The 24,874-nt window shown below is 47.5% G+C and overlaps 6 protein-coding genes across 6 annotated transcripts, besides 18 other annotated features; 2 read left to right on the forward strand and 4 right to left on the reverse strand.

The window, feature by feature from the left end:
- Positions 1 to 503: 503 nt before the first annotated feature.
- On the reverse strand, positions 504 to 1,209 carry EKO05_0007168 (uncharacterized protein; the record flags this gene model as incomplete). Its single annotated transcript, XM_038944545.2, has 2 exons — positions 504 to 1,050; positions 1,100 to 1,209. The coding sequence occupies 2 exons, from the start codon at positions 1,207 to 1,209 to the stop codon at positions 504 to 506; spliced, it is 657 nt and encodes a 218-aa protein (XP_038792373.2).
- Positions 1,210 to 2,693: 1,484 nt separating this feature from the next.
- On the reverse strand, positions 2,694 to 4,190 carry EKO05_0007169 (uncharacterized protein; the record flags this gene model as incomplete). The annotated part of the gene is made up of 3 exons (XM_059636980.1): positions 2,694 to 3,384; positions 3,435 to 3,843; positions 3,890 to 4,190. 3 exons carry the CDS (start codon positions 4,188 to 4,190, stop codon positions 2,694 to 2,696), a joined length of 1,401 nt encoding a protein of 466 aa, XP_059492963.1.
- Positions 4,191 to 4,817: 627 nt separating this feature from the next.
- Positions 4,818 to 6,413, forward strand: EKO05_0007170 (uncharacterized protein; the record flags this gene model as incomplete). The annotated part of the gene is made up of 2 exons (XM_038944501.2): positions 4,818 to 5,586; positions 5,641 to 6,413. The coding sequence occupies 2 exons, from the start codon at positions 4,818 to 4,820 to the stop codon at positions 6,411 to 6,413; spliced, it is 1,542 nt and encodes a 513-aa protein (XP_038792371.2).
- Positions 5,673 to 5,717: a tandem repeat.
- Positions 6,414 to 6,796: 383 nt separating the features above from the next.
- Positions 6,797 to 8,959, forward strand: EKO05_0007171 (U3 snoRNP protein; the record flags this gene model as incomplete). Its single annotated transcript, XM_038947607.2, has 1 exon — positions 6,797 to 8,959. The coding sequence occupies one exon, from the start codon at positions 6,797 to 6,799 to the stop codon at positions 8,957 to 8,959; it is 2,163 nt and encodes a 720-aa protein (XP_038792370.2).
- Positions 8,960 to 8,977: 18 nt separating this feature from the next.
- Positions 8,978 to 9,141: a mobile genetic element.
- A 28-nt stretch (positions 9,142 to 9,169) lies between these two features.
- Positions 9,170 to 9,395: a dispersed repeat.
- Positions 9,208 to 9,312: a tandem repeat.
- Positions 9,387 to 9,531: a dispersed repeat.
- Positions 9,532 to 9,845: 314 nt separating this feature from the next.
- Positions 9,846 to 9,996: a dispersed repeat.
- Positions 9,997 to 10,304: 308 nt separating this feature from the next.
- Positions 10,305 to 10,450: a dispersed repeat.
- Positions 10,451 to 10,931: a dispersed repeat.
- A 2,633-nt stretch (positions 10,932 to 13,564) lies between these two features.
- Positions 13,565 to 14,719, reverse strand: EKO05_0007172 (uncharacterized protein; the record flags this gene model as incomplete). Its single annotated transcript, XM_059636981.1, has 1 exon — positions 13,565 to 14,719. One exon carries the CDS (start codon positions 14,717 to 14,719, stop codon positions 13,565 to 13,567), a length of 1,155 nt encoding a protein of 384 aa, XP_059492964.1.
- Positions 13,736 to 13,765: a tandem repeat.
- A 1,462-nt stretch (positions 14,720 to 16,181) lies between the features above and the next one.
- On the reverse strand, positions 16,182 to 17,000 carry EKO05_0007173 (uncharacterized protein; the record flags this gene model as incomplete). Its single annotated transcript, XM_038944500.2, has 1 exon — positions 16,182 to 17,000. One exon carries the CDS (start codon positions 16,998 to 17,000, stop codon positions 16,182 to 16,184), a length of 819 nt encoding a protein of 272 aa, XP_038792367.2.
- Positions 17,001 to 17,335: 335 nt separating this feature from the next.
- Positions 17,336 to 17,363: a tandem repeat.
- Positions 17,364 to 17,813: 450 nt separating this feature from the next.
- Positions 17,814 to 17,850: a tandem repeat.
- A 297-nt stretch (positions 17,851 to 18,147) lies between these two features.
- Positions 18,148 to 21,642: a mobile genetic element.
- Positions 18,357 to 18,429: a tandem repeat.
- Positions 18,430 to 18,493: a tandem repeat.
- Positions 21,225 to 21,248: a tandem repeat.
- Positions 21,643 to 21,645: 3 nt separating the features above from the next.
- Positions 21,646 to 21,868: a dispersed repeat.
- A 1-nt stretch (position 21,869) lies between these two features.
- Positions 21,870 to 24,874: part of a mobile genetic element that runs on past the window's edge.
- Positions 22,264 to 22,287: a tandem repeat.

Raw genomic sequence — 24,874 nt, forward strand, 5'->3', positions numbered from 1 at the left:
CCGTACCGTACACGTCGAATTGGTAGCTGTCGGCGATGCTGATGCTGCTTTTAGGGGCTTAGCAGTCTGGCTATTCTCGCCTTCACTTTCGTTTTCCATGTGTACTGTGCTTTGGTCCAGTCTCTGAAAGGAGCTCATGTCATACTGCTTTTCAATGTGATTGTTACCAGCATATCAAAAAATGGGCATATCAGACAACAAACTATTCTTGCATACTTCATTTTGACAGGCTTTGACATGCTATCAGCTGTGTTTGTATACATGCAGTAACACAGTGCAGTCAAGGCAATGTGTCACTTGTTCAGTGTGAAGACTTGGAAGCCTTGCTCTAGATTCGACCTCCGCAGTATCGCCATGGCTAGAGCAAGAGGCGAACGGAGACTAAATCCTATCTATGCACGTCCAAGATTGAAGACGGAAAAGTCTGGAAGCTACGCTACACTCCAAGATACAGCATATCTCTCACTTCTGTCATTAGCAACAGATTCTGTGAAGATGCAGGCTCACCAGTAAGCTGCTCGGCGGAAGCGTACTTTGATCTCCATGCTGCCAAACCGCTTCTGCAACGACGTGCCAATATCGTTTGCGTCGGAGTCGAGATCGAAAGGGAATATCACCACAATGCGCGAGAGCGATTCAAAGACGCGACCTGTGCCATCGCTCCATGCACTGATATCAGGCTCCAATGAACTTTGCTGTTTGACCTTCCTGTGGATGGACCTGGCGAGAGACATGAACATCTCAATACAGCGGATTTCGGCGCACACCGTCTGTCCAATCGAATCTACCAGACATGATATGTCCTTACCATGCGTTCTGAGCGTGAGATGGTGGTATACGGCGCTGGACTGAATGGGAAATGCCTCGTAGCGAAGCTGTCGACAGGCCAGAAGTAGACGTGCGCTGTTGAATACGACGTGGTAACGCTTAGCTGCACATGGGTTTAAATCACGCTTCACCGTTGCTGAATCGAAAGCGAGCTCGTAGATTCTGTTGCGTAGTTCGGCCGGCAGTCGTAGTAGAGGTGAGGCTAGATGGTTTTGCTTGGTACTACACATGTCAGGAAAAGCTGGATATCAGACAGGACGTATCAACTTACATTGCATCGTACTTGAAATTGTGGGAGTCGTGTTTAGTTTGGATTGGTTCATACATGTTGCCTTCAAACAAAAAGGCTGAGATCGTGTGGTTGAGTCCTAGTGGTGGCATGTATTAGAGAGGGCGACGGCGCCTTCCATTATATAGTAACTTGAAGGAAGGTGCAAAATCTTCGGCCTACGCGTCTCACCTTCACTCTCTCCATGTCCGTGCTGTTGAGTGAAGTCAGCCTAGACTCTATCTTAACTGCTCAATATGCTCTACAGGCGTCAATCCGTACTTCCCATTTTTCAATGGATGAAAACACTTAAAGTACATTGCAGTGCTGCCCTCGCTTGAGAGTTTATGATGCATCTCAAGGCCCACCATGGAGGTACTCGTAGTGGACACCGGCTCTGAGGTGAAAGCTCTTTGTGGATCGGGATGTCATGAGTGCCGTATACATGTTGTGTGCTATTGGGTGAAGCAGGTGCCTACGTCTTGGTAACTAAAGCTCGTTCACAGGACATTGATAACACGGTTGAAATTCGTCTGAGACCAAGCCAAATCGATTCAGAAAGCCAGGTATTCGAGTGCTGGAGCATGATACCTCTCGTACCGCTCATCGCGATCCGGATTTGAATACGTCAATCACGCTTGGCATTGCGTGCAAAGATTCATAATATGAGCGGATCGTGAATAATCTCAATCTTTCACAAAAGTCGAACAGTCAGTATTTAGCTTGCACTTGAAGTTATGCCTACCCACCCGCTCTCGCACCTGTCAGCTTCTTTAACACAACAAATCTCACAATCAGGAGGGTCGTCTTTCGCTTTGTCAACACGCATGGCACTGAACATCGTCGGCAATGGGTGCGCTTATGTCAAAGTCTTGATATAGATCTGGAAAAATGCAGCTACGCATTATCAATCGCCTCACCGTGTGGTGTTTGCAATTAGTTGATGTTAGAGAAAAGCAGGAATGGAAGCGAAGTGCTTGGTGATACAATCTTGAAGAACATTTACAAAATGAACTTGAGCACACAGCCGAAAAGACCGACTAGCCTGTTATATTGGGTAAAATGGATATCTGGAACGAAGCGCTTGCATCAAGCATGTATTGCTTCGTAAGCCAACCAGACAGGGTTTCGCGATTACTCCATTTCTCTTCTTGCAGTTTTATCCTGAAGGATCTCGGCTAGCCATACGGCCGCACTGGTATCTAGTGCAATGGTGATTTGGTGACATAATTAGCATGACGAATGCGGGGTTCCTTTCCCAGATCAGACAGCAATCAGTAAAACCATGCCAGGCTGTTCAAGATTTCGGTGGTATTGAGATCGTTCGCAGATCGGTAACACGTACGCTGTGCCATTCACATTGTCGCGCAGACAGCACTTCCAGTGTGCTGCCAGTCGATGAGGATTAGTGTCCGATGGAATCCTTGCATTGACCAATTGTAGACACATCAAGCACTCGGAGACTAATCCCATTCGGACCAGGAGTGGGTCCGCATTGAACATCAGGCGACGGGAAGTTACGGATCCACCTACGACAGCAGTCTTGCGAAGGCTTGATGAGAAATTCCGGATAGATTGGCCGTGGAGGTTTTGTGACTCACGTATGTGGAAGGGCGAAGATTTCATCCCACTTTCGCTGGAGCAGAGGCTCAGCTGTTCGCGAGTCCAGCCAGACTATCTCTCGAAGACGGATGACCACATCGTCCCAAGCTTGCAAATGGAGAGCTTCAACAGCTGTGCAAGCTTGAGTGGTGAACCATTGGGCCTCCGCGGCCCCATCAGAGGATGCCATCCCAACAGAGAGGAGCCATACTGCAAGGGAGCTGTAACTGTGAAGGATAGTGTACCACGTGTGCTCCAACTGTGCTTGGAGCTTGATGGCCGTAGCGTATTGGAGGTGCGCATGAGAAAAGTACGTGGGCCCTTGGATCATGAGCAAGTACAGTACCAATGCATGTCGAACGCTTCCAGAGCCTGCCAAATCAAATGGGAAGCCGTCGATTTGGGGTCGCGGAGACCAGAGTAGTAGTCGGTGGACGACAAACAATGTCAGGTCGTGGAGGTCGGTACTCGTCAGGAGGTACTGGCTCGAATCGAAGAGATTGTGCAACCGGCAAAGTACATCAGTAATCTCAGGATCCATGATGGGGATTTCGAGCGTTGTGGGAGCAGCGCTGTGTATGTTGTTCGTGGCTTCGTACCACTGCGATATAGGAGCAATACCATGGCCGCATCCGTAATCGTCTTGTGTAGGGAATTGCGGTGATTGCATGATGACCATGGAAACCCTGCATACTGTTAGCTGACGTATGTCGTCCAAGATCATGTCAACACTTGCCATGCCACCATTCTGGCGGTAAGAGGGCTTACGCATTTGACGCTGTTGATACCCCCTCTCAAATGCACCAGACGTTTGACGCCATCGATGTGCATTGCACTGACGTTCATGTTGCCTTTGCCACATTCGATAGCAGCTAGCGTGACCACTGTGTCCATTGTGGCATCTTGCAGTGCTGCTGACGGGTCGTCCAGCTTTTGTCTCACTAGCGACACGCAGTCGGCCATCAAAACCTCCGAATTCGTGAAACCCTTTTGCGCTCGTAGCTCGACGTCAAGCGAAGCAGTCTGAAGTGATACATGGAACAGAGCAGGATCTGCAAGAGCAAGTGGCCACCAAGAAACTACAAAAGGGTTCGACATAATGTCAAGATCTAGTGGATAGTATTGAAACGTGATGTGAGAAAGAACTGATTGTGATTAGAGAAGAACTCCTCCAACCCTTGCTGGACTCACAGTGCTGGATCAGACGCTGCACGTGCGATCGAGGGAGTCTTGTCTGAGGATATGTGTCGAAAGGATCAAAAGACTCGATCCCAGGATTGATAAACATGACTACTGGAGCACCTTCGTTGATGGGAGAGTCTTGTGGCGAGGGTGTTGTTTTGTTATCCGTTGATGATGCGGACAAAGGCTGATTGGCGTAGACGCATGCTGACTCTCTTTTAGCGCATCGTGAGCACCGTGGCGTCCGTAAATCACAGGACAGCTTCGACTTGGCGCAAGCATCGCAAGACCTTCGAAGCGTCTTGCGCATTGTGTGTATAGACGTGCATGACTCCGATGTTTGAAAGAGGAGAGATGCTCGGGAAGAGCGGATTGCTCAGCCGGCGACTACGACTCGCTTAACTCTGCGACATCCCTGCTCGTACAATCTCTCATCACCAAGCAACTTGTGCATCTGTTACACGTTCAGAGTTCCCTCGGCTTTGAAGGTACTTGCTACTTGCGCAACCAAGTCGGCTTACTCGGTGTAATACGGCGCGTCTTCAGCCCTGCTGATGTAGCCATAATGGGGGATGCCCAACGAAGCCTGACGGCGAAGCGTGTTCAAAGTCTCCGCCATCTGATCAAGATTCGACTTCCAGCCGCTTGGATTGATGCAAATCGGTGTTGGGAATGATGTGTGGAGGTGTGGACACAGGTGTGTTGTAAATGGATGCTGAAGACAAGGTCGAAGCCTCACGCCAAGATCGGAGAGTGTGTTGAGGCCGTTGCCGACATGACGTCGTATCATCTTCACGACCCTGGCAACGTCGTAAACACTCTTGAGCTCGAGCTTCACTAGCAAGAACGAGCGTTTATTTGTTGTGTTCAGAATGCACCCTGAAACCGTAGCGGCGGTGAGGCGCCAACGCATCGTCATCCCAGCCTCGCAATTCGCATGATTCGCCTAGCTGAGGCTCCACCAGCCACCTCACTGAAGTGTAGTAGATTCTCGGGTATCTTGCACAACATCACTCCGCATTCCTCTCCCTGCGTCTCGACGAGGCCACGAGCTTGCAACGTGCAACCCGTTTCCAAAATGCATATTTCATCCCTCTTGTCGCTGCCATCGACAGTGATTTTACTGCTCTGCGCTACGCCCATAGCAACTGCATCGCAACAATGGCCACACAACCTTCCCAAACATATGAAGTACTTTCCCGAGGACGAGCGACACGTAAAACGAGGATTAGACATCAGAGAAAGATTGCAAAACGAAAAGCCTGTGGGAATGAAGAAGATGAGCACAGACGAAGGGGAGATGTTCATGCTGGACAACTGGATCTTCGCCTCGAGCCAGAGTAAGAGATCGGAACGTGGGGATTCCGGGAACGGCACGCACCAGGCGGAACCGGCGATCAGACCGAATGCTGAAGACGAATGGATCGAGCGTTTGCGCATAAGGGATGTCTTGCTCAAGAGGCAGTTTAAATGTCCAGAAGGCACAAACAGCTGCTCCTCGATTGGAGCCCCGGACGTGTGCTGTGGGACGGGCAGTACATGTGTAAACGTACAAAACACAGATATTGGCTCCGTCGGTTGCTGTCCGCAGGGGCAGACTTGCTCTGGAACCATCAGTTGTAACGAGGCAGCAGGCTACACGTCATGCCCGAATTCCTCAAACGGCGGGTGTTGTTTGCCTGGGTTCCAATGCAGTGGTGTGGGTTGTAAGTTAGTTCTTAGGCTTTTTCGTAGTGTGTAGGCGTGCTAACAGTCGACAGGCGTCGCTGCTGGGACCTCGATCACCTATGTCCAACCTTCAACCTCCGCGCAGCCTTCGTCATCCTCAACCTCAACCGTCGTTGCCGTTCCCACATCTGCTTCAACTTCAGCCATGCCAACAATAACCTCCACACCCACGTCTACACCGGCTCCCTCCTCGTCGCCAACATCGGCCTACACCTGCTCCAACGGATGGTTCTCCTGCCCCGTCAGCCTCGGTGGTGGCTGTTGCCAGAATGGTCGCGAATGCGCTACAGGAGCATCTTGCCTTGGCGACGACCCCTCTAGCACCCAAGCACCATCTGCTCCCGTTCGCCCTACCAGCGAGGCGACGACTGCTATCACCTCAACCGCATCTGAGGGAGATGTTTGTCCTACAGGCTTTTATGTATGCAGCGCATACTATCCCTCCGGATGCTGCAGAGTAGGTCGCGACTGCCAGACCACTGGATCCTGCATTCTGCCTTCTTCAACCACAGTGATTGCGACAAACGGTGTGACTGTCCTCGCGCCCTCGGGAGCCACTGTCGCGACTGGAGCTGCACAGAGTGGGTCGTGTCCGAGCGCTTGGTACAGCTGCCCTGCCAACCAGGGCGGAAGTTGCTGTCCGAACGGGTATGCTTGCGGCGAGCAATGTACGGCGACCGCATCAGGCGTGTCGAGTGTTGAGGCGAAGGTCACACCCAGCACTGCGTCTTTTGTCCCACAATGGTCGGTGTGGGGGCTGGGGATGGCTGCATGCGCGGTTGGTGCCGCTATGATTGCGCTGTGAGAGTATGAATTACGACTGATGTTTATGATTATCATGTATCCCATTCTTAGCCTTCCATGTATGTATTCTTAGCCGGAACGCTTGGCGCCACTTGTGTTCCAGTTACCTTTTGTGACAATCACCCGCGCCGTCATGATCTATGGTGAATTACGAATTACGCCCTCTGCTGTATATCGGCATCCTGATTGTATGCTCGGGTTGGCCTAGCGGTTTCAACGGCCAATGAGGCACATCACCACGCTAGTGTGGGCTAAGCCTTAGCGTGTTGGTGCACGGGCGGAAACTGCAATCGATAGGCAAAAAAAGTCATCGTGAACACCTCTTCCAGCTGCGAATGCCAACACGGAGCCGCAAGACCGAAGCTAACAGAGGGCAACGCTAGTATGGCGCCTTCGAATTCATCGCCTGACACCTCGATATCGTCGCGCACACTTTCGATTGGCTCCGCGCAGCCCACCGCCATGGAGCTCAACTCGACCAGCCCTTCTACGAGCCTGCTAGCCAGCCCCGTCGCGTTCCTCCAGCCTACCGTGCAGCTGAATGCCGCCTTCCTTGCTGCTGCGAAACGATACTTAGATCCTGTCGCTGCCGGCGTGAGCGAGTTGCAAAAACAACGCCAGCAAGAGGAGCGCAAGAAGAGGAAGCGAGGAGAGGGGTACGACGGGGACATGCGGGTGCTGCACTTGAAGAAGGTGCACCTCGACGGCTTTGGCGTAAACCAAGTCTTCGAACAAACCCGCAAAATCGTCGAGGCTGCGACTGAGGAAATCGAGCTTTCTCTGCCAGACTCAGACGATGACGTCGTGGCAGTGGGCGGCGAGGACGGCGAAGAAGAGCCGTCGGACCCGGAAGGGCAATACCACACTGATTCGGACATGGGCGAAGAGGGAGTGGACTACGAGGTCGATGGCGTAGACGACGACGAGGATGCTGTGCCCTCAGACGAAGAGCCAGCTGACGGGGAAGATCTCGAGATGGAACATGGAGAGGAGGGAATCTTTTCTGACGAGGAAGGGTCGGATGAAGAGCCTGCCGCAGAATACCAGCCAGATCCGAACGGTCTCAACGATGGCTTTTTCTCCATTGACGACTTCAACAAGCAGTCTGAGTTCTTGGAGCAACAAGACGCACGCGGTGAAGCTGCTGACAGCGAGGACGAGGAGGTCGACTGGACAACGGACCCTATGGCAGCAGGTGCTGGCAATGCTGGGCTTGGTGGCGACGAGTCGGGAGACGAATCAGACGAGGGCGGCCCAACGTTTGGCAATGTGGACATTAATGCGCCTGAGGGTGACAGCGACGATGATGAGGACTTCGACGAAGGCGATCTTGATGGCATGGACGATGGCATGAACGCTAACAATGTCATGTACGCTGACTTCTTCGCACCTCCTGCGCAGAAAGCCGGCAAAAACAAGAAGAAGCGAGGGCGCCCGAATCCACACAACTTTCCTGCAAAGACAGCGGCCGATGAGGAGCAAGAAGAGAACGCAGAGATGGAAAACGCCATGGCGAGAGTGCACCGCGATCTGTTCGAGGACGATGACGAGGCTGAAAGCGAAGCCGCCCTTTCAGATGTTGACCCCTCAGATCCCAAATCGAGAAAATCGACACACGAACGGAGACAAGCAAAGCTGCGAGAGGAGATCCGCAAGCTGGAAGCCGCCAACGTAGCAAAGCGACAATGGCAGCTGTCCGGCGAAGCCCGTGCCATGGATCGTCCCCTCAATTCGCTCCTCGAGGAGAACCTCGAGTTCGAACGCGCCGGCAAGCCTGTGCACGTCGTCACAGCCGAGCTCTCCGAGGATATCGAAGCCTTGATCAAGCGCCGCATTCTCGCTGGCGAATTCGACGAGGTTCACCGCCGCCGCCCTGACGACCTAGCTACTGGCCCTGTTCGCCGTGGCAGAGTCGAGCTCGACGACACAAAAGCCAAGCAAGGTCTTGCTGAGATGTATGAAGAGGAGCACCTTCGCGCCAACGATCCGAACTTCGTTGATGCGCGCGACGAGAAACTGAAGAAAGAGCATAATGAAATTTCTGCTCTATGGAAGTCGCTCAGCGCAAAACTCGACAGCTTGAGCTCCAGTCACTTTAAGCCCAAGCCTGCCGCACCCAACCTAGAGATCCGCGTCGACGCGCCTGCAATCGAGATGGAAGATGCGCGCCCCACAGCCGGCAGCGACGTCGCCGGTGCATCGATGCTCGCACCGCAAGAGGTCTACAAGCCCGGCGACGAAGAAAACAAGGCCGAGATCGTCACTAAGAGCGGGATGCCACTGTCAAGAGAAGAACTTTCGAGAGAAGAAAAGGCGAGCAGGAGAAGGAGGGACAAAGAGAGGAGCAAGAAGGCTGGCCTCAACAAGCCTAAGGCGACGAAGGAGGAAAAGGGTAAGAAGGCAGGGAGGGGAGAGAAGAAGCAGCTTGTCAGTGATTTAAAGAAGGGTGGTGTGCAAGTCATTGGGCGGAAGGGTGTGATTACGGACGTGGAAGGCAAGGATGTCAAGGAGGCAGCTAAGAGGGGCGCTGGAAGCTTTAAGCTCTAGGTGTTGATTTGCCAATAAGATTGATTGATTAATTGATAAGTTTAACGTCCTGTGTAAGTCTAAGACTATATAAGACGAGAGCAGTTAAGCTACTCTAGTAATTTAAGGAGTGTGTTTCTTTAAAGGGATAGTAAATGTATGTTTATAGTCTAAAAGTAAGGGCCTGTGCCCTAGTTTGTTAAGAAGAGCTGTTGCCCTATTAAATTAGGGTTGTGTAGTACTATCCTATAAGTAGGTAGTTCTAGCGTTTGTTATTTATTGTCTATTACTAGCTATTACTATTGCAGTTAACAGTCTTTGTATTGTTGTTATTATTGTTGTTATTTGTTTGTCTATTACTATTACTAGTAGTAGACTGCTGGGGGTGTTTAAGCTGTTGCTTAGTTAATTTTGTAGGGTATAGCTAGGGATATAGACCTACTTGTTAAGGCCACAGCTCTGCCCACTATGCCAAGCATGCCTTAAAAAGGTAACAATGCTCACTTTGATAGTGAGACAGCAGCCAGAACAGTACTTATTTGCCCTAAGGCTTCCTACAGGTTAGAGGTGGACGCATCTATATGCCTAAGGCTAAGAGTAAGGCTAAGAGCCTAACAATATCTCCCCTCTTAACAAGGGCCTAACCTAGGCTAAGCACCTCTAGTTATAGGTTCTAACGTGCTACTACACTTAGAAGGATCTCTCTCTCTTATCCTAAGTACTAGACCTTCTAGCAGTAACAGCACTAGCCTATATGGGACTGTGCCTTAGCTTACCTACAGATAAGCTAGCTTAGCTAAGACTAGACCTGTGTAGGGTAGTTAACTATCTATCTACAGGTAGGCTAGGTCTGCTAGTATAATTTAAACCTATGTATACTACAGCTATTAAAGTAAGTATAATATTAAGGCTATAGCTCTGCCTACTATGCTAAGCATGCCTTAAAAAGGTAACAATGCTTACTTTAATAGTAAGACAGCAGCTAGAATAGTACTTATTTGCCCTAAGGCTTCCTACAGGTTAGAGGTGGACGCATCTATATGCCTAAGGCTAAGAGTAAGGCTAAGAGCCTAACAATATCTCCCCTCTTAATAAGGGCCTAACCTAGGCTAAGCACCTCTAGTTATAGGTTCTAACGTGCTACTACACTTAGAAGGATCTCTCTCTCTTATCCTAAGTACTAGACCTTCTAGCAGTAACAGCACTAGCCTATATGGGACTGTGCCTTAGCTTACCTACAGATAAGCTAGCTTAGCTAAGACTAGACCTGTATAGGGTAGTTAACTATCTATCTATAGGTAGGCTAGGTCTACTAGTATAATTTAAACCTATGTATACTACAGCTATTAAAGTAAGTATAATATTAAGGCTATAGCTCTGCCTACTATGCTAAGCATGCCTTAAAAAGGTAACAATGCTTACTTTAATAGTAAGACAGCAGCTAGAATAGTACTTATTTGCCCTAAGGCTTCCTACAGGTTAGAGGTGGACGCATCCACATGCCTGAGGCCGAGAGTAAGGCTAAGAGCCTAACACTACTACTTTACTAAGGCAGCAGGTATCTATAGGCCTAAGGAGAGAGCTGTTGCTTTATTAATATAGTGTTTATATTAGGGGTAGGTTTAAGCTGTTACTTAGTTAATTTTATTGTCTAGGTATAGGAGGTTAGTATAGCTAGTTATAATAGGAGGTATTTATAATAAAGTAATAGCTGTGTAGTAATTACTAGGCAGGTAATAGCTATAGCTAGGAGTTCTCTGTTTGTTGTACCTTTAACTAGTCTAAATCTTCTAGCGCACAGGCTGTTATAGAGATTTTATCTTAACTAAGACTAGATAACTACTCTGTTTAGCTTACAATAGCTAGCGCGCCTGTTCCAGCGCCTGCACTACAAAACAGATGCTGGAAATAGATATTAGGAAGGCATGTTTGTAATATTGGGATAAAAAATTGATGGAAATTGACCTTTCTCTAACTATGAAAAGTTGGTGTTTGGTGTTGCCAATGAGATGTTGTAGTGGCTCTGTGGTGGTAATCGGAAGTAAATCACTTTATTCACGATCAATCGGTCCACAGCAACGCCGATACGTGTCTCTTGCAGCTCTTCTCTTCGATTTCAATCAAATTTTCTGAGGCTCACCATTAGATCTCAATACTAGGGCGTTGCTGGCTAGCTACATGTTCCACATGTACAAGTTGTCGGTCCCTTCGACTCGTTACAGATGCATTAGCGCCCTCGGTAACATACAATCGCGTTCTCATTTTAGGAACATATTTTTTCACGCGCAAAGTAGGCCTGAGGTCAGATGTGATTGCTGATTAGGATCCTTCCGCGGAGGGCTGGTGGGATTCATGCAAGCAAAGAGCCTTTGCCTTGAGGGATTCCTGTCTACCTACCAACACCAACATCGTTGATCTTACTTCATCACCTACGACTTGAATATCAACAAAAACCATGGAAACTAACTTGTCTAGTCTTACTCACTTTATTTTGTGTGAGAAGTGCGCAGAACTATTTATTACGACACCTCAGCAGATCCCCTACAGCCGACTCAGGTCCAAGAGAGCAACCCCGCACCACACAGACTTATCCAGCTTTGAGAGGTCCATGAACGCTCGATGTTACATGTGTACACGTTTCAAGGAGGCTCTGCACGGATGGCATGGCTCGAACGATAGCCTTGGTCACTTCGCAGGCATCTCACTTAATGGCGTCACTCATTGAAATGAGTGGGACTTCTGCTTGGTCATGAATGACACTTATCGCAATGCAGCATGTAACCTTGCAGCTTCAGAGTTCTACAGCGGGGGGAAAGGATTGCTCAACACGCACATATCATACAACCCAGTGCTCCAGATGGTGATCCCTTATTGGCGCAACATCTTTACCAACAATGACACCATGTGTGCAGATCAAGGGGACCCCTCGCAAAAACGCTATATGCTGACCGAAATCAATCCATCCACGCGTATTTTCAAGGGTCCACTTTCTAAAAGAGCTTGGGTTCTGCAAGAACAGCTGCTGGTAAGAAGCATCAGCCCAAGTGGCATCACTCGTCTGACTTATCAGTCTCAACGAACGCTACACTTTGGCCGAGAACAGATATTTTGGCAATGTCATGAATTTGTGGCCAACGAGATCTGGCCACTGGGACTCGGTCGGTCAGCGCAGACGGGACCTTTGCACTTTTACCAGATGCAGAATGCCGCCATCCGCTGCGAGCAGTTGAATATCGACGACTTGCTCGAGAAGGAGGTACGAGTTCCTAAAATTCCATGCCAAAGCTGATTTGAGGTTGACTGTCTCCCACACCCTTTTTATATATTAGGTGATCGGGGATGATATCTTGGCCTTCATTCGTTTGAAGCAACTCTTCCACATGCTGACTATCCTTCTCAAAGCACCGCATAATACAAGACATCTGGAGATATCTAATGTGTACATATGCCGGACGGGACATCACTATACCGTCTGATCGTTTACCTGCACTGGCGGGCATAGCGAAAGAGTTCGGTAAAGCTCTCGACTATAGAGCGTACCGCTTTGGAATCTGGATGGGAGATCCTATCGCCCCGTTGTGGGCACATACCAATGAGGTAAGCACAGACCCAGGCCGACGTTTATCGCCAGCAACCCAAACGCCGAACTCACCAACGTGAGCGTGGGCGTCGTGCAACAAGTCAGTATGGTGGATTTACGGACCTTCTCCCATCACGACAGACAACTATGACTGCATTCTCGCTCGGCGTTCCATCCCAGAGAAGGATAGTTCTTTTCTTGCGCTCGATGTCAGGGGACCACTTATGCTACTCAATCCCGAAGATGTCTCCTTGCAAGATCATGACCCCTGGAGGCACATTGCAAGGAGTACATCCAAAGGCAGGTCGAGGACAGAAGGGTTCATTTCATGTGTGGACGGATGGTTCATGTACGAAATGAGAACGGAGCATCCACATACGGCTGCCTCTTTACCACGTTTACGTTTTATGCCAACAGTGACAATACATCAGTCGTCCGTGACCTATCTGCCGTACCGTGCGTGGGGTCTAGTGCTGACACGTCAGTCTGAATCTGGCAAGGCAGTCTACACACGCGTCGGCACAGCAGCTTTCGGGTCTGTGAAAGATAATATACAAGAGCTGTTCCCAAAGTATCGGACTGCACTGGAAGACGACGACTATATCGACATGAATGAGATGGGCAAGTGTACGATTACGATAATCTGAGAATATCTCTGGGTGTGTTCAGGGGAAATTCTACAGCATATGCTCGTCTGACTGACTCTGTTATCAAGCCCTGGGATCGCTAATCGCAGTCACTCGCAATCAAGAAGTTCTCCGCCTGCTTTTTTTTTCTAGTCGGTACTCTATACGTATCAGTTGCTCTGGCCGCATACGCACTCAATCCACACCGTAGCCAGGGATTTCCAATGCTGACCATCTAGGTGATTTCGCGTACGACTGTTTCTATAACCATCATGAAAGTTGTGGTTCTACGAGATCTTGTGGCACTATGTGCTATCAGTAGAATTTGATGAGTATGTATATCTTGGAAAGGGTTGAGATTGAGGTTTGAGGGCCTAGGATGAAGTCAATCTAGGCTTGAGATTGACCAGACATTGCCATTCAGTCGTAAAAATGACGTCGGTGTCGGTTCTTCAGCCTCTGATGTTCAATCGTGCCGAACTGTACTACCTTGGGCTTCGTTGGAGCGGCAGGTCTTGCAAGGAGTGTTGGGAAATTCGAAAGATCAAACCAGCCCTTCCACTCCGCCTCCTCCTGATCGCCGTCACCTCTTTCTCCTTCTTTTTCTTCTTCTACCTCGTCACATGCACTCCGTTCCTGTCTCCTCAACAGCAAGCTGCTGCTCCTTGCAACGTACACCGCCCCCGCGCTCAGCCTACTTTCCCTCCTCTTCTTCTCCCTTTCTATCTCGTCCATGATTCCCCCGTACCCTATATGCCTCAAACCCGACCTCATGCGCCCACCCCCTCCAGGGCTCAGAAGCTCATCACAACGGTCACCGCATCCCAGCCTCTGGCAGCACTCTTTACAGAAAAGAATGCACTCCGTTTCTCCAGATTCTCTGCTAGTTTTGAGAAGACGGCAGTCCATGCACCAAACCCACACCTCGAATCCCTGACGACCGAATGGTGGACGTGGCGAGAACCAGACCTTGGTACCGGGTGCATAAGCCGTCGAACCAAGCGGCTCGATGCCGAGACGGCGCTGCTGGCGTCGAGGCGGGAGACCTGGGTGCGGATGCGGGTAGGCGGAGAACCCGCAGTCTATGCAGAAGCGATACCTGGCGCCGAATGCCCGGCTTTGGTCTGAACTTATCAAGCCCAGTCGGGGTGGGAGGTGATGGCTGTACGCGAACTTATAGTTCGGACGCAGACGGAGACAGACGCAGCACACTCGGTAACGTCCAATGCTTGTCCAGGGTACTTGGGGCGAGCGGTCGACATCCAGGAGTAGCTCGTGCGATAGAGGAATGAGGGTACGGAAGTAGGTATTTGTGGAGCGCAGGTCTAGTATGGCTATATCTGTGACGGTGACAGGATAGCTGGCATGGATGTTATGCACGTGATTGGGGTAATAGCTGCTATCTATTTGGTTCAATTGCTTGCGGTAGGAGTAGTATTTCCTTTCGCAGTGATTGGCCGTGTTGGCTGGATAACATCTCAGAATTTCGAAAGAGAAGAAAGAGATGATGTGGAGGTGTAATTCTGTAGGAAGGCGGAGGATGGGCGGAAGCGTGGACAGGTCGATCGGATCCATGGGTTGCGAAATAGTGTGAGACAGCAAAATTTGTTGATACCTGAGAAAGGTACGGGCATTGTGCCGGTACAAGGATACCTATCAAATATTAGGATGGGTGGCCTGAACGGCCTGGGTGACTCATTCTCATCGTCTTACCGCAGAAGAAAACGTGAGTCTACAATGAGAAGGAATACCTGGAAGTGGATTTTGTGAGTCAAAACAGTATTTGGATCTTATCCCTTCTGCATCCGAACCAAGGTCGACGACGTAGGAATGCCGAGACCTCGACAGTACTGTGTACCTAATCGAGGTTAGCGCCTCTCCCGTTGGACAAACTAGTCTTCAGTTGGCCCCAGTCCTCTTGGTCAAGCAGTCAGTTTCACGTCTCTTGTCACGGCCAACCATCCTCAACAGTGCGGCTTATGTGAGATAGTCGTCTATATGAGCATCATCCATTCTCAATCTCAAAGATGCATATCGTTGAGTTGAGATCCACATCCAAATCCTAATCCACATAACCATACGCATATCCGCCACCAGCACAGTTGCTGCAAGCGCCAAGGGAGTCGGGGACTGACTCTTCGAGGTAGTCATCAATATCCAAGTGAACTTCCACAAGTAGTCGCAGGAGGCGTTGGAGTTCGTTGTCACGCGAATAATGCAAAAGTTCGTCCATCTGATTTGGGTCATCTAGCATGAGATTGGTCCAACAAGCGTACATTACACTCTCGAACATTGGTAACCGGTGAAGGGTGAGACCGGCTATACTCTTCTTGTTTGCTGACTCATAATCGCTCATCAGAGACGCATCCTTCAGAGTACGTTGAACCCCTTTTTACAAGATTTTGAACGAGACTTCGTGAAGGTAGTTGCAGATCGTGGCCATCACTTTCTTGCTGCGTCCTATAGACGGTGCATTATACAAATGGACTGGACGAGGGAAATCCAGCCGAGGGCTGGCGTCATGCGTGGGTAGGTAGCTCGCAACTTCCTCCCTTGAGAAAGCAGTATCTACAACAACCTGAAAATGGAGTCTTGTCACTGCATCAACCGTCTCAAAGAACAAACCTGATGATATACCAGAAAGCATGCATGTCCTTCATAGGGAAAGTCGACTTCTTCTAATTGAGCATTATAACACGTGGCACAGAAGAAGGGAGCTTCACGGCATCGTTTCCACAAACAGCAGTAGCAGAGCGATCGATTAACAGATCCAGTCACTGCTCTCTATAAAGTATACCATCTTCGACTTGCTTACACCTTGTTCTCTGAAGCCTCATGCCTTTCATAGTCCCTATGATCAATGCCAAACAACTTCCAAAAACACAAGCGAGCACCCACGGTCTGTCAACAAGCCACAGCACAGCGGCAACATCGCCGCCGTGCCATGTGCCGCCAGGACTGTGGCCGAAGAAAGTATAGTCCTCGGAGTAGAACATTTGTGGTAATACGCGAAAGCTTGCTGTATCTGCGAAGGAAGTCAGTACCGAGAAAACTCCATTAAAGACCAAGCAGCGGAGTCCTCACCATGCCCACCCATCCTCGCACCATATTTCCACCGCCACGCCTTCAATACATCACTCGCGAACTGCGGCCCCGTACTCCAAAAAATGGTCAGGTACGGAAACAACAGATTTTGATTTCTCCACGCAAGTGCGCTCGTCATGTCCAGCAAAATCGGGTGGCGCGGCATACTCGCCATAAGATCGTTGTTCACGCCCAGTGGGCTCGCCTCAGGGAACCAAGCGGGAAACTGTAGCAAAGGGTCCAAGGGCCGCCGACAAGCGATGTCGAGGTCCATGTACACGCCGCCAAAATGGTAGAGGGCAAAGTATTTCAGCGCGTCGACGCGTTGGATGGGGTGTTTGTACGCGCTGTATGTAGGGAGAAACCAGGCGTACTCTTCTTCGATAAAGGATTGCGCCTCCGTCTCATTCCAGATGCGAATTGTATAGGTGGGATTGAACTTCCTGCAGAGTTCAGGGGCATGGGAGCGAGAGGTCGTCGGGAGAGTCGGCGAGCCGTCGTGCAGGTGGTAGAGGTTTGCAAAGTAGATGAAGTGGATGATGCGAGGGATCCTTGGCGAGGCGAAAGACGCATTGTAGTCCAGGTCTATCAGTGCGTCTCCTTCGGTTCTCGATGCATTGAGAGCGGTTGTGTAGGATTGTGGAAAGTCATCGAAAGTAATGTACAGGTTCGAGAGGGCGCGTTGGAAGATGTATTGGCATCTGATGTGGTAAGTGGCTACAAGGAGAGAGGCCAAGAGGCAAACTTTGGCCAAAGCAGTGCGAGTACGCATTTCAAACGATGCTTGGGAGAGAGTGACAGAAAAGGAGCGACAGAAGAGAAACAGCAGCAAAGAAGTGACGTTAAAAGAGTGACAGCAGCGATGTAGCAGAGACCAAGCAACGTTCAAAAGCTCCCTGGATAATATAACTCAGACCCAAATTTCTCTCCTCAATCCAATGCAACCGCCTCGTGTCTACATGCACGTACACACGCAACGCATTGCACCGACACACCAGCATTCCCTCGCGCAAAACCAGCACTCTGCTTCGCCACCCTCTCCTAGCACCGTCGGTTCACCTCCCGGTCCACGTCTCGCCAAATCCCACCTTCAAACAAACCACTCGGACCTCAACAACCTACCTACCTACCTACCAATCAATCAACCGTCTCGGCAGTTCAGTCCGCCTAACCCAGCGCCCCAGATTCACCAGGGCTACGCGACATCGCCAAGAAGAAACCCACGAACCCAAAGCAAGCAAGTTCAAAACCAAGGATATCATCCTCCCACCTAGCAGCGCAAGGCTATCTCCGCTTCCCACCCACTTTCCCTCCGACAACCACCCAATCCACCCGCGCGCTCAGCCCGAAACCCCACACCTCTGCATAGGAAACAACGTAGCTCGCACGCGCCTCTCGCGTTTTAGATTCCCTGAAACACGCCATGTGGTCGTGCGGGTAAAGGTTATGCGGACCTTTGGCGTAGCGTGGCGGCTTTCCGTTGCGCTAGCGGCGTGTGGGTCTGGGCACTTGGCCTACAGGGCGCGGAGGGTTGACATGTCTGTTTTTTGTGTGAGTACTTAGGGTGGACCGGGAGATTGGGATAGGCGTGGTAGGGTGTGGTGTGGTGTGGTGTGGTGGGTTTCAGGAGGGGAGTCTGCCTTGGGTGGGTAGATGTGTAGGGGGTGTGTGGAGCCCGGGGCTTAGAGGTCTATTTTTAGCGCGTTGTAGATGCTTGGGATGCTTGTTTTCTTTTTTCCACCTGAGGGTTAGTGCTCTATGGGGTGCTGGGTTTCTGTGATTGTGTTGTGGGGTTCCGGGGAGGGGGTTGTAAGGCGGTTGAGCAGCGTGAGCAGATTGGTCTGCAGGGTGTGGATAGGGAGATGGTATCGTCAATTTGCATGGATGTTACTAAGCATTAACTAGCTACTATGGTCTGGGAGTTGTTAACGTGCACCCCTATATATGGTAACGTACGCCCCTATAAGGCAGCCAAGACGCGCCGCCTCGCCTAAGTGCCTGAAATAGCTTAATTACTATACAAATATAGCTGTTAGAGCGTTTTGCTAAAGGTGATATGTCTTACATAACTTTTGTGACACTTAACGCAACGTTTAACGCCTTATCTGAGGCCTTATTAACGCATCAGCTATCTCTATCTCTATCTCTATCTTGTTATTGTTATTATTAACACTATTGCTATCTCTATTGCTATCTCTATCTTGTTGTTATTGTTGTTATTATTAACGCTATTGCTATGCCTCTGTTGTTGTTGTTGTTGTTGTTACTGCTGCCAGCGGCCTAGGGCGCACAATTGTACTCGCCGTCGCGATTGCTGTCCCCTGGCGATTAGGGTGTTTTAGATAAGGATTCTGTTGTCTTACGGCTGTTACGGCCAGCAACACCAGCGTCTAGTGTTACTGGAGAGAGTACTGCTGTTAGCGACGCGTTAGGTGAAGAAGAGGACAGGTTAGAGACTCCTAGCGATCACAACAACGCTAGAGATATTATACCTGGTTGCACAGTCTGTTAACACGCCTATAGAGCTTAAAAACGTTAATACTACAACCTACTAGTTGCTAAAGTAGACCTTAATAGGTTATAGAATAACACTCTGTACAAACTCTAAGACTATAAGCTGCCTCTAGAGGCCTTATACAAGACCCTAGATAACGCAGAAGCTGCAGTGCTTTAATAGGCGAAGGACTACAGTGTCTTATATAGGCGTGATAAATAGTTAAGAGGAGGACGTTACCGTCTACGGATAGCTTACAGCAACGCTAGGCAACATAAGATACTATTAAAGAGAGTTAATAATAGTAACAGTGCAGTTAAGCGTTGCAGAGCTGCTAGCACGCGTACTAACTGTCTAATAGCGTTTTAGCTGGCTGCTAATAATGGCAGAAACCTAGAGATGTTAGTTTAGAGAGTCCTATATATAGAAGAGCGCAAATTGTGTATACACAACTATCCTCCTGTTAAGAACAGGTTTGTCTTTGCTTAGAACAGAAGAGAGACAAGAGAGCTTACTAACAAGGAGTAGGTAACTGTTGTCTCTATTATCTAGAGCTCTAGAGGGGCTGCACCCGCCCTTAGCGCGATTAAGGCAGCATTTCTAGGACAAAGTTGGACACAGCAAGACGTCCGCAACAAGTATTAGAAGGCCTTAAGGATGAAGCTAGGCATAAAAACAAAGGTAGAGCAGTTAGTGCTAGAGATAGACAAGTATAGGTAGTAGCATTAGTATATGTAATCTTACAATATTTCTATAGTGTTAAGGATCTAATATTAAAACAGTAGCCTCTAATTAGCTAGATTGCGCGCGCACGGTTGCTATACAGACTCTGCACAGTTGCTATATAGGCTAAAAACAACTAACAATATATTAGAATAGAGGTTAACGTGTAACAATATATTAAATTTCTCCTTATAATTGCCCCTAAATGCCTTATAAACTTTAAGAAGTTACTAAACGTCCTCCTCTTTAACTGTACCTTTAAGACAAACAAATATAGCATGCTAATACTTAATTTAGTAGGCTTAAACAGTAATAATTGTACAAACTACCTTAGGGTTATCCTTATGCGTTAAAAGGATAAGCTAGTATTTTAATAGGTTTTTAACTAGTTATATAAGCTGTTTAACGCAGAGGGTATTAATATACGCCTGTTTATTACAGACAAAAACCTAGCTGCTATTAACGCGCTTAATTTAGTGTTTAATTGGCCTAAGATTGTTATGTGTAGATAGCACATGAACAAGGACGTCCTTAGCTACGTTAGGCAGGTCTTAATAACTTAGTTTGGCTGTTGTTGTAAAGGGACAAGATAGGTAGATACAGAGAGTACGCTAACGTTTACAGAGCTCTATTACAAGACTCTATACTTAAAAATAGAGGAGGAATATAAGCTTAACTTTACTACTATTAAAAAACTCTCCCTAGCCGCCTATAGGTACCTCGATTGATACTAGTTTAGCTACTACAAAGACAAGCTTGTTAACTACTAGGTAAACCAGAACCTCTATTATAACCTCCTTACAACGAGCAAGGTTAAAGGAGCATACTAGGTTATTAAATTATAGCTTAATAGCAGTACTGCTAACGTACTGTAGTTGTTTTATAAGCTTAAAATATTGTACACAGAGCAATTAGAGCACCTTAACTACCTTAATTCTATACAGAATTAAGGTATCTAAGCTAATTGCTAGCACCCTATCTTTGCTGGCGTTGTTACTCAGATTACTTGCCACACGCTGGCTTTAATAGCAAAACAGTACTCTCTTACCTATAACAATCTGCGACTCTATAACTCTATAAACTACTAATTAAAGCCCTGTACAGGCACTTATACACAGTTGCTTAGCATACCTTATTAGTATAGGCTTACTGTAATATTAGAGCAATTAGGCTTGCTACAACCTAGCAATTTTAACCTACACTAGTGGGTTAATTGCTTACAATCTATAATAACACAATCTGTAACAATTCTGCTGCTATTAAGACCTCTAGAGCCTTGTGTTAAGCGTTAAAAACGCAACAAGGCTTGCTGCCACACAGCTGGCTTAGGCAGACAAGGTAATTGTTGCGATCTATTGCTATTTAAGCGGCTTAATGGCAATATACCTAGTGCCTTAGCGCTAACCTAGGCGCTAATGCCGCGCTGGATAGACCTAGTACAAGCAATACCTACTAAGAATCTTATAGTAATCAGCTTACAACTAGTAAATCTATCGCTAGCGCCTTGCCAGCCGCTGCGGCAGCAACCTTATCCATTGCCAACGCCTCGCCAGCTACTGCGGCAGCAACCTTACTTTGTAACGCCTCTACTGTAGCAGCAGCCTTACTTTATAACGCCTCCGCCGTTGTATAGGCACCTAAGCTATTAACTACTGCTACTAATAGCTTACAATCCTCTCTACCTGCCCTAACAACCTCACAACAACGCGCAGATAGCGCCTCTGGGCAGCTACTTTCAGCACCTATCGCGACAATTAGCAGATCAAACGCAGTACTGGGCGCCGCCGCCGCCGCTGCCGCCGCTAGCAATGTCTATTACTATTAACAACACTATAAACAACGTAGTTAACTATAACAATAGCTTTAGATTTGCAGTGCCAGCGCAGAGCTATAGCTAGGCAGGGCAGTTAAATCTATACAACAGGCAGTAGATAGATAATTGTTAAATTAACCTAACAGGCAGATAGATAGTTATTAAAATTAGTATTAAAAATTAACTTACCTACACTAACATGTATTAAGGATAACTAGGATTGCAATTGGTAGGTAAATAACAACGCGTGCGCGTCTAGGCTTGGTGGCAATACTATACAATACAGATGTGCCAGAGTCCCTAGCTGCCTTGCAGCCAAATCTAGCCTACATAGGCTTATGGGGGCGTACGTTACTATATATGGGGGTGCACGTTAACAACTCCCTATACTATAGTCTCTGGCAAAAGTAGAGTCCCATGGCCAGTGCGTAGGCTAGTATACGGAACTGTTAATTACAGATGTGCATAGACGATTTCTATCTTACTAAGACAAAGGTAGCCTGCTTATTGGTGTGGGACATGTTCTTAATTTCGGTAGAGGCTTCCAGAAACCCTTGTCGAATCCCTGTCTGCACTGGCCATGGGACTCTACTTTTGCTGGAGACCATAGGGGAGTTATTAACGTGCACCCCCATATATAGTAACGTACGCCCCTATAAGCCTATGTAGGCTAGATTCGGCTGCAAGGCAGCCAGGGACCCTGGCACATCTGTATTGTATGGTATTGCCACCAAGCCCAGACGCGCACGCGTCGTTGTTTACCTGCCAATTGCGATCCTAGTTATCCTTAATGCATGTTAGTGTAGGTAAGTTAATTTTTAATGCTAATTTTAATAACTATCTATCTGCCTGTTAGGTTAATTTAACAATTATCTATCTACTGCCTGTTATATAGATTTAACTGCCCTGCCCAGCTATAGCTCTGCGCTGGCACTGCAAATCTGAAGCTATTGTTGTAGTTAACTACGTTATTTATAGTGTTATTAATAGTAATAGACGTTGCTAGCGGCAGCAGCAGCGGCGGCGGCGCCCAGTACTGCGTTTGATCTGCCAATTGTCGCAATAGGTGCTGAAAGTAGCTGCCCAGAGGCGCTATCTGCGCGTTGTTGTAAGGTTGTTAGGGTAGGTAGAGAAGATTATAAGCTATTAGTAGCAGTAGTTAATAGCTTAGGTGCCTATACAACGGCAGAGGCGTTACAAAGTAAGGCTGCTGCTATAGTAGAGGCGTTACAAAGTAAGGTTGCTGCCGCAGTAGCTGGCGAGGCGTTGGCAATGGATAAGGTTGCTGCCGCAGCGGCTGGCAAGGCGCTAGCGATAGATTTACTGGTTATAAGCTGATTACTATAAGATTCTTAGCAGGTATTACTTGTACTAGGTCTATCCAGCGCAGCATTAGCGCCTAGGTTAGCGCTGAGGCACTAGGTATATTGCTATTAAGCCGCTTAAATAGCAATAGATCGCAACAATTACCTTGTCTGCCTAAGCCAGCTGTGTGGCGGCAAGCCTTATTGCGTTTTTAACGCTTAACACAAGGCTCTAGAGGTCTTAATAGCAGCAGAATTATTAAAGATTGTGTTGTTATAGATTGTAAGCGATTAACCTACTAGTGTAGGTTAAAATTACTAGGTTGTAGCAAGCCTAATTGCTCTAATATTATAGTAAGCCTGTACTAATAAGGTATACTAAGTAACTGTGTATAAGTGCCTGTATAGGGCTTTAATTAGTAGTTTATAGAGTTGCAGAGTCGCAGATTATTATAGGTAAGAGAGTACTGTTTTGCTGTTAAAGCCAGCGTGTGGCGAGTAATCTGAGTAACAACGCCAGCAAAGATAGGGTGCTGGCAATTAGCTTAGATACCTTAATTCTGTATAGAATTAAGGTAGTTAAGGTGCTCTAATTGCTCTGTGTACAATATTTTAAGCTTATAAAACAACTACAGTACGTTAGCAGTACTGCTATTAAGCTATAATTTAATAACCTAGTATGCTCCTTTAACCTTGCTCGTTGTAAGGAGGTTATAATAGAGGTTCTGGTTTACCTAGTAGTTAACAAGCTTGTCTTTGTAGTAGCTAAACTAGTATCAATCGAGGTACCTATAGGCGGCTAGGGAGAGTTTTTTAATAGTAGTAAAGTTAAGCTTGTATTCCTCCTCTATTTTTAAGTATAGAGTCTTGTAATAGAGCTCTGTAAACGTCAGCGTACTCTCTGTATCTACCCATCTTGTCCCTTTACAACAACAGCCAAACTAAGTTATTAAGACCTGCCTAACGTAGCTAAGGACGTCCTTGTTTATGTGCCATCTACACATAACAATCTTAGGCCAATTAAACACTAAATTAAGCGCGTTAATAGCAGCTAGGTTGTTGTCTGTAATAAACAGGCGTATATTAATACCCTCTGCGTTAAACAGCTTATGTAACTAGTTAAAAACCTATTAAAATACTGGCTTATCCTTTTAACACATAAGGACAACCCTAAGGTAGTTTGTACAATTGTTGCTGTTTAAGCCTACTAAATTAAGCATTAGCATGCTGTATTTGTTTGTCTTAAAGGTGCAGTTAAAGAGGAGGACGTCTAGTAACTTCTTAAAGTTCGTAAGGCATTTAGGGGCAATTATAAGGAGAAATTTGATGTGTTATTACATGTTAACCTCTATTCTAATATATTGTTAGTTGTTTTTAGCCTGTGCAGCGACTGTGCAGAGTCTGTGCAGCAACCGTACGCGCGCAATCTAGCCAATTAGAGGCCACTGTTTCAATATTAGATCCTTAACACTATAGAAATATTGTAAGATTGCACATACTAATGCTACCACCTACACTTATCTATCTCTAGCATTAACTGCTCTACCTTTGTTTTTATGCCTAGCTTCATCCTTAAGGCCTTCTAATACTTGTTGCAGACATCTTGCCGTGTCCAACTTTGTCCTAGAAATGCTGCCTTAATCGCGCTGAGGGCGGGTGCAGCCCCTCTAGAGCTCTGGATAATAGAGACAACAGTTACCTGCTCCTTGTTAGTAAGCTCTCTTATCTCTCTTCTATTCTAAGTAAAGACAAACCTGTCCTTAACAGGAGGATGGTTGTATATACACAATTTGCGCTCTTCTATATATAGAACTCTCTAAACTAACGTCTCTAGGTTTCTGCCATTATTAGCAGCTAGCTAAAACGCTATTAGACAGTTAGTACGCGTGCTAGCAGCTCCGCAACGCTTAACTGCACTGTTACTATTATTAACTCTCTTTAATAGTATCTTACGTTGCCTAGCGTTACTGTAAGCTATCTGTAGACAGTAACGTCCTCCTCTTAACTATTTATCACGCCTATATAAGACACTATAGTCCTTTGCCTATTAAAGCACTATAGCTTCTGCGTTATCTAGGGTCTTGTATAAGGCCTCTAGAGGCGGCTTATAGTCTTAGAGTTTGTATAGAGTGTTATTCTACAACCTATTAAGGTCTACTTTAGCAACTAGTAGGTTGTAGCGTTAACGTTTTTAAGCTCTATAGGCGCGTTAACAGACTATACAACCAGGTACAATATCTCTAGCATTATTGTGATTGCTAGGAGTCTCTGACCTGTCCTCTTCTTTACCTAACGCGTCGCTAACAGCAGTA

Source organism: Ascochyta rabiei, chromosome 12 (genome assembly GCF_004011695.2).
Source record: "Ascochyta rabiei chromosome 12, complete sequence".
Classification (NCBI taxonomy): domain Eukaryota; kingdom Fungi; phylum Ascomycota; class Dothideomycetes; order Pleosporales; family Didymellaceae; genus Ascochyta; species Ascochyta rabiei.